The sequence below is a fragment of the Scophthalmus maximus genome, chromosome 9, assembly GCF_022379125.1.
Source record: "Scophthalmus maximus strain ysfricsl-2021 chromosome 9, ASM2237912v1, whole genome shotgun sequence".
Taxonomy (NCBI): Eukaryota; Metazoa; Chordata; class Actinopteri; order Pleuronectiformes; family Scophthalmidae; genus Scophthalmus; species Scophthalmus maximus.
This window is the reverse complement of record NC_061523.1, coordinates 9,798,457-9,812,509: the sequence shown is the minus strand read 5'-3', so window position 1 is coordinate 9,812,509 and position 14,053 is coordinate 9,798,457. Positions and strand designations below refer to the sequence as shown.

At 42.1% G+C, this 14,053-nt stretch overlaps 1 protein-coding gene across 2 annotated transcripts; it reads left to right on the top strand.

Moving 5' to 3' along the window:
- The first annotated feature begins 3,042 nt into the window (after nucleotides 1-3,042).
- On the top strand, nucleotides 3,043-12,958 carry dctn4 (dynactin 4). Of its 2 annotated transcripts, XM_035649846.2 has the most exons (14): nucleotides 3,043-3,238; nucleotides 3,861-3,931; nucleotides 4,047-4,225; nucleotides 4,896-4,939; nucleotides 5,151-5,258; nucleotides 5,985-6,005; nucleotides 6,507-6,580; nucleotides 7,519-7,631; nucleotides 7,729-7,838; nucleotides 7,945-8,018; nucleotides 8,246-8,300; nucleotides 9,042-9,149; nucleotides 10,979-11,076; nucleotides 11,215-12,958. In XM_035649846.2, exons 1-14 carry the CDS (start codon nucleotides 3,104-3,106, stop codon nucleotides 11,432-11,434), a joined length of 1,410 nt encoding a protein of 469 aa, XP_035505739.1. In that variant the 5' UTR covers nucleotides 3,043-3,103; the 3' UTR covers nucleotides 11,435-12,958. The 2 variants fall into 2 exon arrangements, with proteins under 2 accessions (XP_035505739.1, XP_035505740.1); XM_035649847.2 differs by lacking the exon at nucleotides 5,985-6,005 and having other exon boundaries at nucleotides 3,044-3,238.
- Nucleotides 12,959-14,053: the final 1,095 nt, after the last annotated feature.

Below are 14,053 nucleotides of genomic sequence, written 5' to 3'. Positions count from 1 at the left end.
TTCCACAGATGACGCCCTCTGCTGACGTAGACCGAGGACACAACAGGCACAGACGAACGAATGAATGAATGGATGGATGGATGGATGAATGAATTAATGGATGGATGGATAGATGGATGGATGGATGGATGGATGAATGAATGAATGAATGAATGGATGGATGGATGGATGAATGAATGAATGGATGGATGGATAGATGGATGGATGGATGGATGAAAGAATGAATGGATGGATGAATGGATGGATGAATGAATTAATGGATGGATGGATAGATGGATGGATGGATGGATGGATGAATGGATGGATGGATGGATGAATGAATTAATGGATGGATGGATAGATGGATGGATGGATGGATGGATGAAAGAATGAATGAATGGATGGATGGATGGATGAATGAATGAATTAATGGATGGATGGATGGATAGATGGATGGATGGATGGATGAAAGAATGAATGAATTAATGAATGGATGGATGGATGAATGAATTACTGGATGGATGGATAGATGGATGAATGAATGAATGAATGAATGGATGGATGGATGGATGAATGAATTAATGGATGGATGGATAGATGGATGGATGGATGGATGGATGAAAGAATGAATGAATGGATGGATGGATGGATGAATGAATGAATTAATGGATGGATGGATGGATAGATGGATGATGGATGGATGGATGAAAGAATGAATGAATTAATGAATGGATGGATGGATGAATGAATTAATGGATGGATGGATAGATGGATGGATGGATGGATGGATGAAAGAATGAATGAATGGATGGATGGATAGATGAATAAATGAATGAATGAATGAATAAATGGATGGATGGGTGGATGGATTGATGGATGAATGAATGGATGGGTGGATGGATGAATGAATGAATGAATGAATGGAGCATTAGCAGGTATTTGATGGATGGAAAGCACGATTCATATGATTCACTTTCCATAATTAAGCCAAAAGCAATAAATTATACTTGTATATGAGCTTCCCCAGCTGATCTAATGCCAGTTATGTGATGGGTAGTATAACCTCTGGATTGCAGGAGCTGGTTAACAAGCATCGCTGCTTTCTGCAAAATAATAATTTTTAAAAAAACAAAACCTTTTCATCTATTTCTGTAGTACATAATGTTCAGTTTAAATGCCTCCTCATGGGGAAAAATCCTCGAAGTGCAGTGACTAATGTAACAACCTCATCTTGATTCCCTGGAGCTAAACAAATTTCAAATGACGATTTAAATCAAATACAGTTATATTTGCATCCAAGAACTCCGCATTCAAACGTACCTATCTTTTTGACAATCATATCTGTATATTTGTCTCACATGATGGCAAATTGAGTATCTTTGGACTCTTATTTGGACAAGACAAGAAATGTGAATGTGTCGTTTTTTCCTCTGAGACACTTAATACGATGAAAACAGAAAATAATCAGCATATTGCATCAATTTTTAAAATAATTCTCAGCTGTAGCTGTACATGAGTTCAAAACATACTTTTAACATGAGGAAAATATGGCAATCGAGATAGTATCCTTACGGAATAAAAGCCTAGTTTTCACAGACACTAATTTCAATGTGCTGGAAAATGTTGACGAAGCAGTGAAGGTCAACCAGATGATAAATCTGCTCTTTAGTCTGTTCAATTTGCAGAGCAAACATCAGGAACCAAATGGATCCCACAGATCCCACAGCAACCAACACATTAACCTCTCTTCCCCCTTATCATACCTCTGTTGTTATTGTGTAGGCTAATTACACAATTCAGGTCCGCCCCATGACAAAGCCAAGTCAAGTCAAGTCAAGTCAACAAAACACACGAGGTCAGTGTCACACACAAACACACACAAACACACACACACACGCGCACACACGCACGCACGCACGCACACACGCACACACACACAGACACACACACACACAAACTTCTTTCTTTAGAGGACTAGCATAATGCATTCCCTAGCCTCTGGTCCTATACCCTAACCTTAACCATCACTAAATGCCCAACCGCAAACCTTACCCTGACCCAAACCTAATTGTAGGCCTAACTCTCAAACCACGTCTTAACCCTCAAACATCCCTTAAAAAAAAGTGAGGACCAGCCAGAATGTCCTCACTTTCCCCAAAATGTCCGTCAAAATGATCCTCACAAATATATTGATATAAATTAAGTTTTGATAACATAACCAACTCTGCACCAATATGCTAAATACCAAAGATTCGATAAAAGATCTCCCAAACTGTAAGCTGCTCTTGCTGCTGTAAGCGTGATGTGACTGATGACACCATCAAAGGTCATACTCCATCTTGATGGACACTGCACTTAAGTGGCAAAGTGTGTGGTAATCCATACTTTTTTCACGTCCCTTCAACGTTTATAACAGGGGCTCTGGTTTAAGGGGGCCCCGCCAAATTTTCAGGTGCAGTTTGACTAAATTTAACTTGAAAAACTGTGATGGAAATTCGAGTCCAGATGGAAATTGTCCATGTTTGTCTGTGTAATAAAGACTCAGTCTGTCGATTTGGAACACAAGCGTTTGTTTTATTGATCTTGCAAAAGGGAGAAACAAAATGCACAAAGTGATGAAACAACATGCACAAAGTGATGCTGGGTGAGATCTCCGCAGAGGGGGGAGTGCAGAGGGCAGTCATACTATCAGTAGCGCGGTGCATGCGACAAGCACAAGTTAGTTGTCTCACACAGAAGGTCTTCCATACAGAGCGTTGTTTGTTCTCTCCTGTAGGAGTGAAAACTACATACGGCAGATGTCTGGCAATCAGGGGAAACAAAACCAGACAGCAACTGTCGGGTACATCATGTTCTTTGTTATCAATGTAGAAGTACAGTGTAGAAGTACAACATGTTTTGGAAATCGACCCTTTCACAACATGAACCATGAGCAAACGCCTTGTAATCAAACACTTCTGATGTGCCCTTGGGCCACTGGGTCTGAGCAGTTTCAATGTTCACCACACGAGGTCAGCATTGAGCTGAGCACATTTCCACAGACGCCAGACCGCCCGGCGGTGACGTCAGCAGCAGCAGCAGCAGCAGTCGTCGTCAGTGAGCGGCCGCCACAGACGAGGCTGCGATGGCGTCTCTTCTGCAGCCGGAGAAAGTTGTCTATCTGGTCCGCGGAGAGAAGAGGATCAGAGCGCCTTTATCTCAACTTTATTTCTGTCGCTACTGCAGTGAGCTGCGCTCTCTGGAATGTGTGTCTCACGAGGTACGTGGACGTTTCCCCCCGCACTACCCTGTGGATATGGCTGTTAGCTACTTTGTTGTATAGCTTTGACAGGTAGGCGGGATTAGTCCAACCTTCTCGCGCGCTGTATGGGCAATGCGCCTGTCAATCAAGCCAGTCTCCTCATCCAATTGGCTTAGTAGGCGATGGTTTAACTTCCGCTACAATTAGCGTTGTCGCCAGAACAAGCTAACGCTAGCTCGCTCTTGCTATTCTCCCGAGTTTAACGTCTAACTATCCGCTTTTCTGATATATTTAGAATATGAACGTTGTTTCCCATAAGTAAGACTTTTTTTCAACTTTGGTCCATTATATCTAACGTCCTTACAGTCAAAAAGCAGCCTGTTTTTCGTGGCGTACAGTTATGCACACCACACCCAGTGGTAGATTGTTCTACTATGACATAGCCGAGGCATGAAAAACACATCCACTGTTGTTATTGTATTGCACTGTCCTTTGGTAAACACAGACCATTTAGTCTCTTTACGTTACCGTTATTTAAACACTGTGATATATTAAGGATTGGGAAGCCAGTGTACAATGAAGTGTTGGACGTGGACGCACAGATTAATTCCTCTCTTGCACCTTTGTCTCTGGTGATCAGGTGGACTCCCACTACTGCCCCAGCTGTCTGGAGAACATGCCGTCTGCAGAGGCCAAGCTCAAAAAGAACAGGTGAGGTCGACGTGCTAAAGATTAGAGATATCCACACAGCACTCATGATTTCTATGTATAAATATATCACGGATGTGTTCTCATTTACTGCTGATTATCATTCACTCTTCTGTAGGTGTGCAAACTGTTTCGACTGCCCCTGCTGCATGCACACGCTGTCCACCCGCGCCACCAACATCCCAGCTCCTTTGCCCGATGATCCTACCAAGACGGCCATGAAGAAGGCCTACTATTTGGCCTGTGGTTTCTGTCGCTGGACCTCCAGGGATGTAGGGATGGCTGACAAATCAGTGGGTGGGTGCTCACATAATGTAGACCTTTCGATGCGGTTATACTTATTTTCAGACTTTCATTTCCAGGAGGCATAAAAACTATCAGCAGTGCCCAGCTTGTGTTCAAATTGTTGTGGTTGATCACGAGCTGCTCATTAGTTGAACTGGTGTTTTGGGTTGTATTTGCTCCTTGAACAATGCTGCAAGGAAAACACATTTTTGTTGGCCAACCCAGAAGTTAACATCACCTTGGGTTCCATTGATAAATAGGCAATCGTATTTTTCCATTGGCGTGACAAACAAAAGTTCATGACACTTATAGGTAATATTCATATATGAACACCACTTTAAGCCGAAATACAAACGCCAGAAGTAAAAAGTTAATATTAGGTCATACCGGAAGCGAAGGTCACACATTGAGCTTCGTACTTGTAATTATATTTGGCGCATTTACCTTTTCTGCATAAGCTTTTCTTTATAATACTTTGTCTGAATGTCATCACATTAAGTCTGTAAAGGCAGACAAGTGTTTGTGTTTGGTATGATGACATTTATGTCCCTGTTGACCCCTCTGGTGTCATTTATCTAGTGGAGTATTTTCTGAAAGAATAAATTGTCTTGAGGTTTTGTTAACCACATAGCTCATTACAGGTTTTAAGTCTAATGTTTTGGTACATTTTTCTTCACTGCAGCGAGCGGCGGATGGCAGGAACCAGAAAACCCTCATACTCAGCGGGTACGTTTTTTGCCTGTGGCCATCTCAATTCTCTTGAGTTGCTCACATGTTTCCTGATCATGCATTACGTTTGTTTTTTTTAATTGACGAGAATACTTGGTGGAGGGTTGGTTACTCTGGCCCGACTGTTCATCATTCTTGTTTTACAGAAGAAAAAAAATACATAAAGCGTTGATCATCAATTTCTGGTTTGACTTTTTGTTCCGTACAGATCAACAAGCTGATTGAGTATTACCAGCAGCTGGCTCACCGGGAGAAACAGGAGAGAGACAGGAAGAAGTTGGCCAGGAGACGACAGTGCATGCCTCTGGCGTTCTCGGTACTCCGCTCGCTCTGAACCCAACAGTTCAAACATTCATATTTCTTCCTAACCCTTTTTAAATGTCAAACAGCTGTTGTCTTGGTGAAATGTAGAGCTAGTATTAGAAAACACAGAAAACCATTATTCAGAATTGATTTTAATTCATATATACAATATAAATATCAGTGATATTACAGAGAGTATTACTGCGCTTTTGTGTGTATGTATCTTTGAGTATATGAAATGATTTGCACACCTTTCACGAGAACAGGAGGGATAATATGCTGTGTCGGCTGCTGTAATTTTATGTTGAAGTGCAGGAGTGACACCATGTCCATACTTTGGTGGATGAATATAAACATGCTTGTTTACATGTGGAACAACAGGAAAAAAAAGGCCAAAAGAGAGCAGGAACTTTCAAATGTAGTAGCCCTGGTGTGGACATGGTCTTCAGGCTTCTGAGCTTGTCGGCACCATTTTGCACCTCCTTGCATTCTGCTTTTATAATGAGGAACTTTCAGTAATGCAAAGCGGCCTTTCTTGTGCTCTATCAGAACCGTTTTAAACACTTGAGCTGAGATGTCACGCTGTTGTTCGCCATCACTGATGCATTGCTGTTGCTGTTGCATGTCTCCAAATGCCGCCACTGTTCACTGAATCGCTTTGGTTTTTCACCTCGTTCTTTATTCTCTCCTTTTCTTTCCTTTGCTTATGCACTCTGATATTTTGGTTTTTGCCTCCCAGCAACACACTATTCATGTGGTGGTGAGTTGTATTCTTCACAACTTGGGTAGTCTCATTTTTAAAGTAGCGCTGTCTTCTCCTTTTATCTGTTCTTGTCTGATTTGTCACTGTGACCTCACAGATCACATGAATGTCTCCCTGGGTAAATGAGACCGTGGGCCACACAATGGGAGGCTTCATGTTGGTTAGATGGAGAGAATGAATAGAAGACTCTATAACCAGATCCAAGTATTTAATACTGTATTTACTAATTAAGTCCTGGGCCCTCAGTCTGTCAGAGCTGATTCTCTCCTTCTATCCTGGACAGAAAGGCTCCTGTTATTACTTACTTTTACTTTTTACTTTTTTTAAAATGTCAAATACAATTTCTTTCCATTTTTGTTCATAAAAGTTGTCAAATTCTCCTGTTAAAAGTATTCATGTAGAGAAGTAGCTGTAGATTAGATCCTTTCATAAATTATTCTCAGTCCCACTTAATTTTTATGGAGGCGAAACAACTAAACTTCTTTTTCCCCAAATCAGGAAAAGTATGGCCTTGGAACCAGACTGCAGAGGCAGAGGTCTGGAGCTCCCATATCGAGTCTGGCCGGGCTTTCGTAAGTTGTCTTGTTTCATGTGATGGGAATTACTGCTGCTTTGACTCTCAACTCAACTCGTGGACCTTTTTTTCCCCCACAGTAAACTTTGTGTAAATTTAAAAGACAACTCCTGTGCTTATGTATTGCAGCCTATTAAATACACACTGTATATTAATGGTGACTTGGATAAATTGATTTCTTACCTTCCAGCAGCCATTGTTTCATTAATTTCAGTGAGCCATGAAAATCAATTTGGAGAGCCTTGAAACTCGGCTCGAGATACATAAGTAATCCATCACGGTGAACAGTTCATCACCTTTTCATTTTTTTCTCAAAGTTACATCACCTACTTGTCGTATTCTGGTTGTTAGCAGGGATCATTTTTAAAAATCTCTACTGGAATTAATTCAAGGACCCTGCTTAACATCCGGAAATGTTATATTTGACACTTTGTCTACAAAGTGTGCTGTCAGAGCCAAGAGATAAATGTAAACCGGGTTAAGACACCATGGAAGAAGTATAATGTACATGGTTTTCTCTTGCTTTAAAAGTTTGGAGCTCACTTGTCAAGTCTAAAATCTCCGAAGTCGATGGGTCTTTGAAGACACCATCCCTGCGTTCTCAAAAAGTTCTTTCCCATCTGCAACTTTAATGTTTATTTGACAAATTATATCTGCTGAACTGTTAACTGGATTACAGACTTCAAGTATCAAGTTTCAAGTCTTTCCTTTGAAAATGTTCAGTGGCAATTCACTGTAAGTTATAGGTTGAGTTAATGAGTAAGTCAATGTGCTCAACCCTCAAACCACCTATTGGTAATAAAATAGAGATTAAAACATGAGAAAATCTCACTGTGCTTTGTCAGCTTTCAGCTTACAATGAATAAAAAACAACAGCTCATGAGATGCAACAGATAATTGACACCAGTTTTTTTTATTTATTTTTTATTCCACCAGCCTTAAAGAGGGTGAGGACCAGAAGGAGATCACTATCGAACCTGCTCAGGCCCTTGATGAAGTGGAGCCCCTACCTGAAGATTGTTATACCAGGCCCATCAATTTACCAGAGGGTAAGATCTTTGTCCACAACTCATAAAATAATGATAAAAACTTGTGTCGCTCTAACTGAGGTTGAGTTGACTCTACCGTTTTGTTGAATCCCGTCAGTGACCACGCTGCGCCAGCGGCTTCTGCAGCCCGACTTCCAGCCCGCAGGGGCATCTCAGCTCCACCCCAGACACAAACACCTCCTGATGAAGCGCTCACTGCGCTGCAGGGTCAGTATCACCTCAGGGTTCCACTTTTCTTCATCTAATACAAGGTTGTTGCTTTTACGTAGATCACATTCATATAATATCATTTCTCTTCATTTCCCCCCACCAGAAATGTGAGCACAATCTGAGCAAGCCAGAGTTTAATCCCACTTCAATCAAGTTTAAAATTCAGCTGGTGGCTGTGTGAGTAAAACAAATGAATCGCCAAATGCAGCATCAGTTTTGAAAGGTTTTTGTACTTTTCCACTGTAGATCTGAGATTTTATTGTTGACATGTTTACTGTTATCCATTTGATCTGATTGGTGAATTTGAGCTATTAACTGTTGTTGGTTTGATCTTTTTAATGTACGTGTTGAGCGCTATACATGTGATGAGTGTTACAGTGTATTGACGTGCCTTCTGCCTACAGGAGTTACATCCCTGAAGTGAGAATTATGTCCATTCCAAATCTCCGGTTCATGAAGGTCAGTGTGTGCATCGCGAATACAACTTTTAATTGTTTTATTCCTTCTGTTTCTAATCTTAACCCCTTTACATTTAGTCTGTGACATGCTGTTTTGAAAACAAGTGTTTAACTTCAACAAGTCTCAATTTTTTTATTGTCCCACAGTGAAATTAGCTTTGCAGCTCAGGGGAAAGCTTAAGCACTTCACACCCCAGATGAATGGCATAGTACCAACTGCTGTAAAATCTCCTATTTAAACAAGGAGACTGTGCAAAAACAAATAGACTGTAAATGAGTACATAAGCTCTGAAAAAAGTATATGCAATAAAACAAGATCCCATTAGGAGCAAGATAATAAAACTTAATTTACCCAAATTGAAAAGACAAATATCACAGTGTGTGCTGGTGAGTGTGAGCAGCTTCATTTTACGTCCAGGATCTGAAACTGGGATGAAGGGATATCATCTCTCTCTTAGTAGTTGTGAAAATGATGAGAAATAGTGTTATGCCTAGAGATTTTATATACTTGTATATGGGACATTCTAGAAAGTATTCATCCTTCCCCCCCAAAAAACCCTACATGTTACAAACCAAATCAGGATACATTGCTGCTGCCCGTCCCTCAGAACCCCTGGTCCCCAGATATTTAGTGAGTTATAAAAACTGCCTCGTGTTCTTGTGACCAGTGTCACTTTAAGCACTGCTTAGTGAACTTAGACAAATTTGAAAAACCTTTTTCCTCCCATACTGTCTTATTCAGGAGAGCCAAGTGCTGCTGACTCTGACCAACCCAGTGGAGAACGTCACCCACGTCTCACTGACCGCCTGTGAGGAGGAAGATCCCGACGACATCAACAGTAGTGCCAAGGTATCTGTCTATAGCTTCAGAAAAATGTGGGTGGGAGTCTGACCCACATGGCGGCCAAACATCAATATGTGGAGCTTAAACAGCTGGAAAGAACATAATTCCTTTCTTTTTGAATAATACATGGCATCGGCGCAGCTACAGACTGCCTGTTCTTAAATATTGCATGTTATATCGAACAGAATTGCTGCACTCTCTGCAGCGTGCCTCAGAGTGGTCCGCTCTTTCACACTGCTGGTGACTTATGGAATAGTTCGCCTCCACGATCATCTCTGATGTGGAGCGGTCTAATTTTTACCTCCATCTGTCAGCCGTCACACACACAGCTAAGAGCGCTGTGTCCTTGTGGAAAACATTTTTCGCCGAGCTGCCTGTTGCCAGCAGACGCTGCGAGTCCCTCAGTGGCTACAGGCTGTTTGTCTTGGCCTCTTTAGTGATGAAGTCATGGGCCAGGCTGGGTAAAGAGGACCTCCTGGCCAAAACAGAGCGTCTTCATGACTCATTTCCATTCACATCATGGCCAAAACAGACTGCGCAGTCCCGTCATTCTGCTTGATCAGATATTCAAACAACCTGCGGGGCAGTGAGAACCACATCGAGACACGCTTGGTCGATTTCACTGACCAGCTCAGTCTGAGGCCCAAGGCTGAGTTCACTCACCTCTTACATGTGCTGCACATGTGGATTATGAATTTCAACTGTACATTCTGTAAGTTTGTTTGTGACTGCGTGGGCACATTGGTTTTTACCAGTAAATTAGATTAAAATATTTTTTTTTTTTTGCCGCGACAGAAATGACTGTCGACACAGACGTACGAACTCATGAATCACCTGAACCAATTTAGATTTTGGACACTTTTCATATGCAGTGATGAATGTGATACACCTCCAGTCCATTTGATCACTGAATATTAGAATTACTGACAAAGCAATTATAACTGAGTGTCCAAAGGGCCCCCAGCTCAAAAGATTGTATTTATTGTTGGTCAGTAATATGAACTGAACATAACCCAACGGTTTGTCTGTTGTTCATGCAACTTCCTGAACATGTGGTTGATGTTTAAACACTGCGAGAGTTTTTCCTGCAAACCAAATACGAGTACTACTAACATTTAATTCAAAAGTCTGCGTGACTCATAGTACTAATAATAGTAATAGTAATAGTAGTACTGAAGTGCCTTGGTTCATTTCAAAACGTAATGAAAAGTATTTGAGGGGGCGTTGCATACCCTGCTTACACATTGTTTTTGTCACTGTTTCCCAATAATTACCTAGACTGTGGCAGTAACGACAGTCTAATTTGTCCCACATTAGTTTAACAATGATACCAAAAAACTTAAACAACATAAAAAATCTTTGACCTAGTGTAATGTGCATTTTCTTCGTGGTAGAGCTGTGTGCAGGGCTCACTCTCTCTCTCTCTCGCTCTTAGCAGGATTCAGCATAAATGCTGTAGATAACACTTTCGCTGTGGGTGTTCACACGACAAGCAGCAAACAGGCAGACCTCAGCTCAACACAGGCCCTGCTCTATAAGAGTGTACAGTGTTGTCCTGTGTGCCCCCCCCCCCCACACACACACCCCAACTAATCAGCTCCAAACTCTATGACTTGTGGAAACAATTGGAGAACTGTTTTCAGTTCTGTACACTTTATCGGATGTAGCTACATGACAGAAGTAAATGTAGATACATGCTCAATACTTTTCCCTTTTTAAACAGACACACATTAAATCTACGACGATTGCTTGTTTTAAAACAGGGAAATGCATATTTAAAATCTCTGCAACCCCCTCGCATATTCTGAAAATATTGCCAATGTATTTCTGTTCAGGCTTTAGTTCCCGGCAAGGAACTGGTGTTGGCAGGAAAGGATGCCGCTGCGGAGTACGATGAACTGGCCGAACCTCAGGACTTCCAGGATGACCCAGAGTACGTTAACACACTTATACTCACACATTACATGAACTTAGATTCATTTCCTGGACCATAACCATAGCCGAAGAGAGAGACACATACAGAATTGAAAGTGTGAGACGAGTCTTGACCCAGTCTCTGTCCTCTCCACAGCGTGGTTGCTTTCAGGAAATCCAACAAGATTGGTTTCTTCATCAAAGTCATCCCTCAGAAGGAAGACGACGAGGATGTCACCGTTTCACTCAAGATCAGACATGACTTCCGCAACCTGGCAGCTCCCATCAGGCCCAGCGAGGAGGGAGGCGACAACACGGCTGATGCCATTTGGCTGACGCACCACGTGGAGCTGAGGCTGGGACCCCTCGCTCCCTGAACATGAATACTCCATTTACTCTCACGCAGTCCCAGAGTCCTAGTGTTGGTTTCTTTGAACTACTTTCTTTAAACTGTGTGATTTCATTAATTTAAAAGAATTTCTGATTCTGCTTATTGGTGTGCAACAACAAATCTCCTTGCCGTACAACCCTTTCAGAGTATTTTTGTTTTAGCTTAAGCTGCATCGTCAGATACATTGAGGAACATGCTACGATTGAATGACGGCTCCCTGTGCTACGACAGTGGCTGACGGCAGAGCAACAGATACACGCAACGAGTTAAAACTTGGCTTTATATGTTTTATTGTTTTTTTTCACTGTTACTAATTGCAGAAAAAATTATATATCAGCAAAAAGCAGATTTAGTGTGGTTACTACTATATACAGTTGATGTTATTTATTAGAGATGTTAAGTTGTTTTAGTTTAAAAATGCCACATTTCCTGTTGCCTGAATTTGAAAATGGATTTATCACTACAGCTGCTTTCAATCATGCACTGAAGTCCGGACATTTTCCTGAAGGGGCTGCATGTGAGAACGCAAATGCTGCCCCAGACATTCTCTGTAACTTTTCCTGCCAGCACACTTGTAAAATGTCTGGAAAATGTCCAAGTGAGCCCATGTGAAAATACAGAAGGAAAATCTCCGGAAGATTCACATGAGCTAGTGAGCGCTCGACCCAGGCGACACCCCTCGCCTGAATGTTGTGAGCGCGTCTGACCAGGACAAGCTCCTGCTCCGTTCTTCATATGTGAACGGCAAACTGCCGGAAAAGTCCAGACCCAGTTTTCTGGACAATTTTCCGTAGTTCATGTCTGAAAACGGCTTATGTTACATTCAGTGTTTTCTTAATGACAGAACAACTGCAAGGTCCCAGCATCTTTCTCCACACTCTAAGTTCGTTAAATTTATTTACAGTTTATGTAGAAAGGTCAGAGCGGGTCAACATTAATATCATGAGATTATAGAAATGGTAGATACTAAATGAAGTCCATGAGCAGAATCAGAAACGGTAACTGAGAACGATCAGAACGATTTCCGAACTGCAGCGCGCACGCACACACCGCTTCTCGCTTGTATCTCTGTCAATATGCTTTTCTGCAGGCAATAGCATTGTATGAACTCGCATGTTTCAACTATAGTAAATATCACATGTTAAACAACGTCATCACAGTTGATCCTGTATTGTTTTCTCCTCTGGGACTGAAGGTGACCCCTGCCCATGATGTTTCTGTTGTCTGAAGTCGCCACAGTAACCGTAACTGGCACTGAAGAGATAATGTGTAGGAAGCTCTGTAAATTACAGTAAGTGTTATCATTTCAAGGTGTTGAAACACTATATGGTTTTTCCTGATTTGAAAGCCAATCTTTTTGTTTTGTAGACATCGCTGACCTCCCTGTCGGTGTGTATCGTAAGTTGCTGTCACTTTTGGTCTCTGGTGTGTAAACTTAGTAAAAACCGAGCCTTACAACGCAGTTAATCTTCTGTAACGGCTAATAAAATATTGTGATAATGCAACAGAACCCTCGACTGTCTTATATTTTTTACGTAGAGCTGACATGACTTTTAAAGCAGTTGTGGCTCTTTGGATGGTATGATGCGTCCACTCCTGTGCTGCATTCATTTTCACCACTGGATGGCACTACAGGCCAACGGCTTAGAGATGGCTGCAGAGCTGAGAATTTGGAGCATCCAGGTGACGTGTGCTCTTCAGTATGATCTTGAACGACTTTACAAGCTGAAACAGTGCATCTGTTGATAGCAGTGTGCTTTGAACGCTGCAGCAGGCAGAACCGAGCAAAGCTGGATGTTCTTTTTTGGGATGAGTCCCGAGGATAACATTTCAACATTAGGAGTCGACAGTAATGGCATTTTGTGTTCCAACAGATACCATTTTGTTTTTTTCCACACGTATCAGCTCTGTGCAGTGATGGTTTGCACACATGGGGGGGGGGGGGCAGTTTATTGCTTCTGAAAAGGCGGATCAGATATGTGTGATGCCGGGCTGGTGCAGCTCTCCAGTGAGGCCTGTCTGCTGTGTAAACAGACCCGCTCTGTCTGGGTAATAAAGCCATGGTTTTCTTTTATCTTCCACAGATATAATCCGCTCAGAAGAGTGGCCTGTGTGAGAGCCATAAATCACCCCTGAAGATGAGGTAATAAAGCACACATGGGGCGAAACAGCCCAGACTCCCACTCGAAGCACGGCTGACGAGAGCGGCGGCTGCCTCTCAGGAGCACACCGCCTATGCACTCGCTGGTGGGGAGGTCGCTGGGCAGCTGGGACCATCACATTTTATTAAAAAAGATTAACATTTGCCATGTTGAACTTGTACACACAGTCATGGCCATACTTTAATTTAGATGAACAGAGGAGACGGTGATGGAAAATGACGGAACTGCACACGGCAGATGGAGATTTACTGATTAACTGACTCACGAGCAGACCTCGGATGATCCCCCACAAAAAAACACCGTCTGCAAGACAAATTCTGGATTCCTCTGGTCAGGATAATATTTTCCTGGATCACAATTCAAATTATTCCATGCTCGGCATCGGCGCGTTCTTATTTGTGGAACCTCGTACTGTAAACAGCACAGAAATTTGACCTGTGACC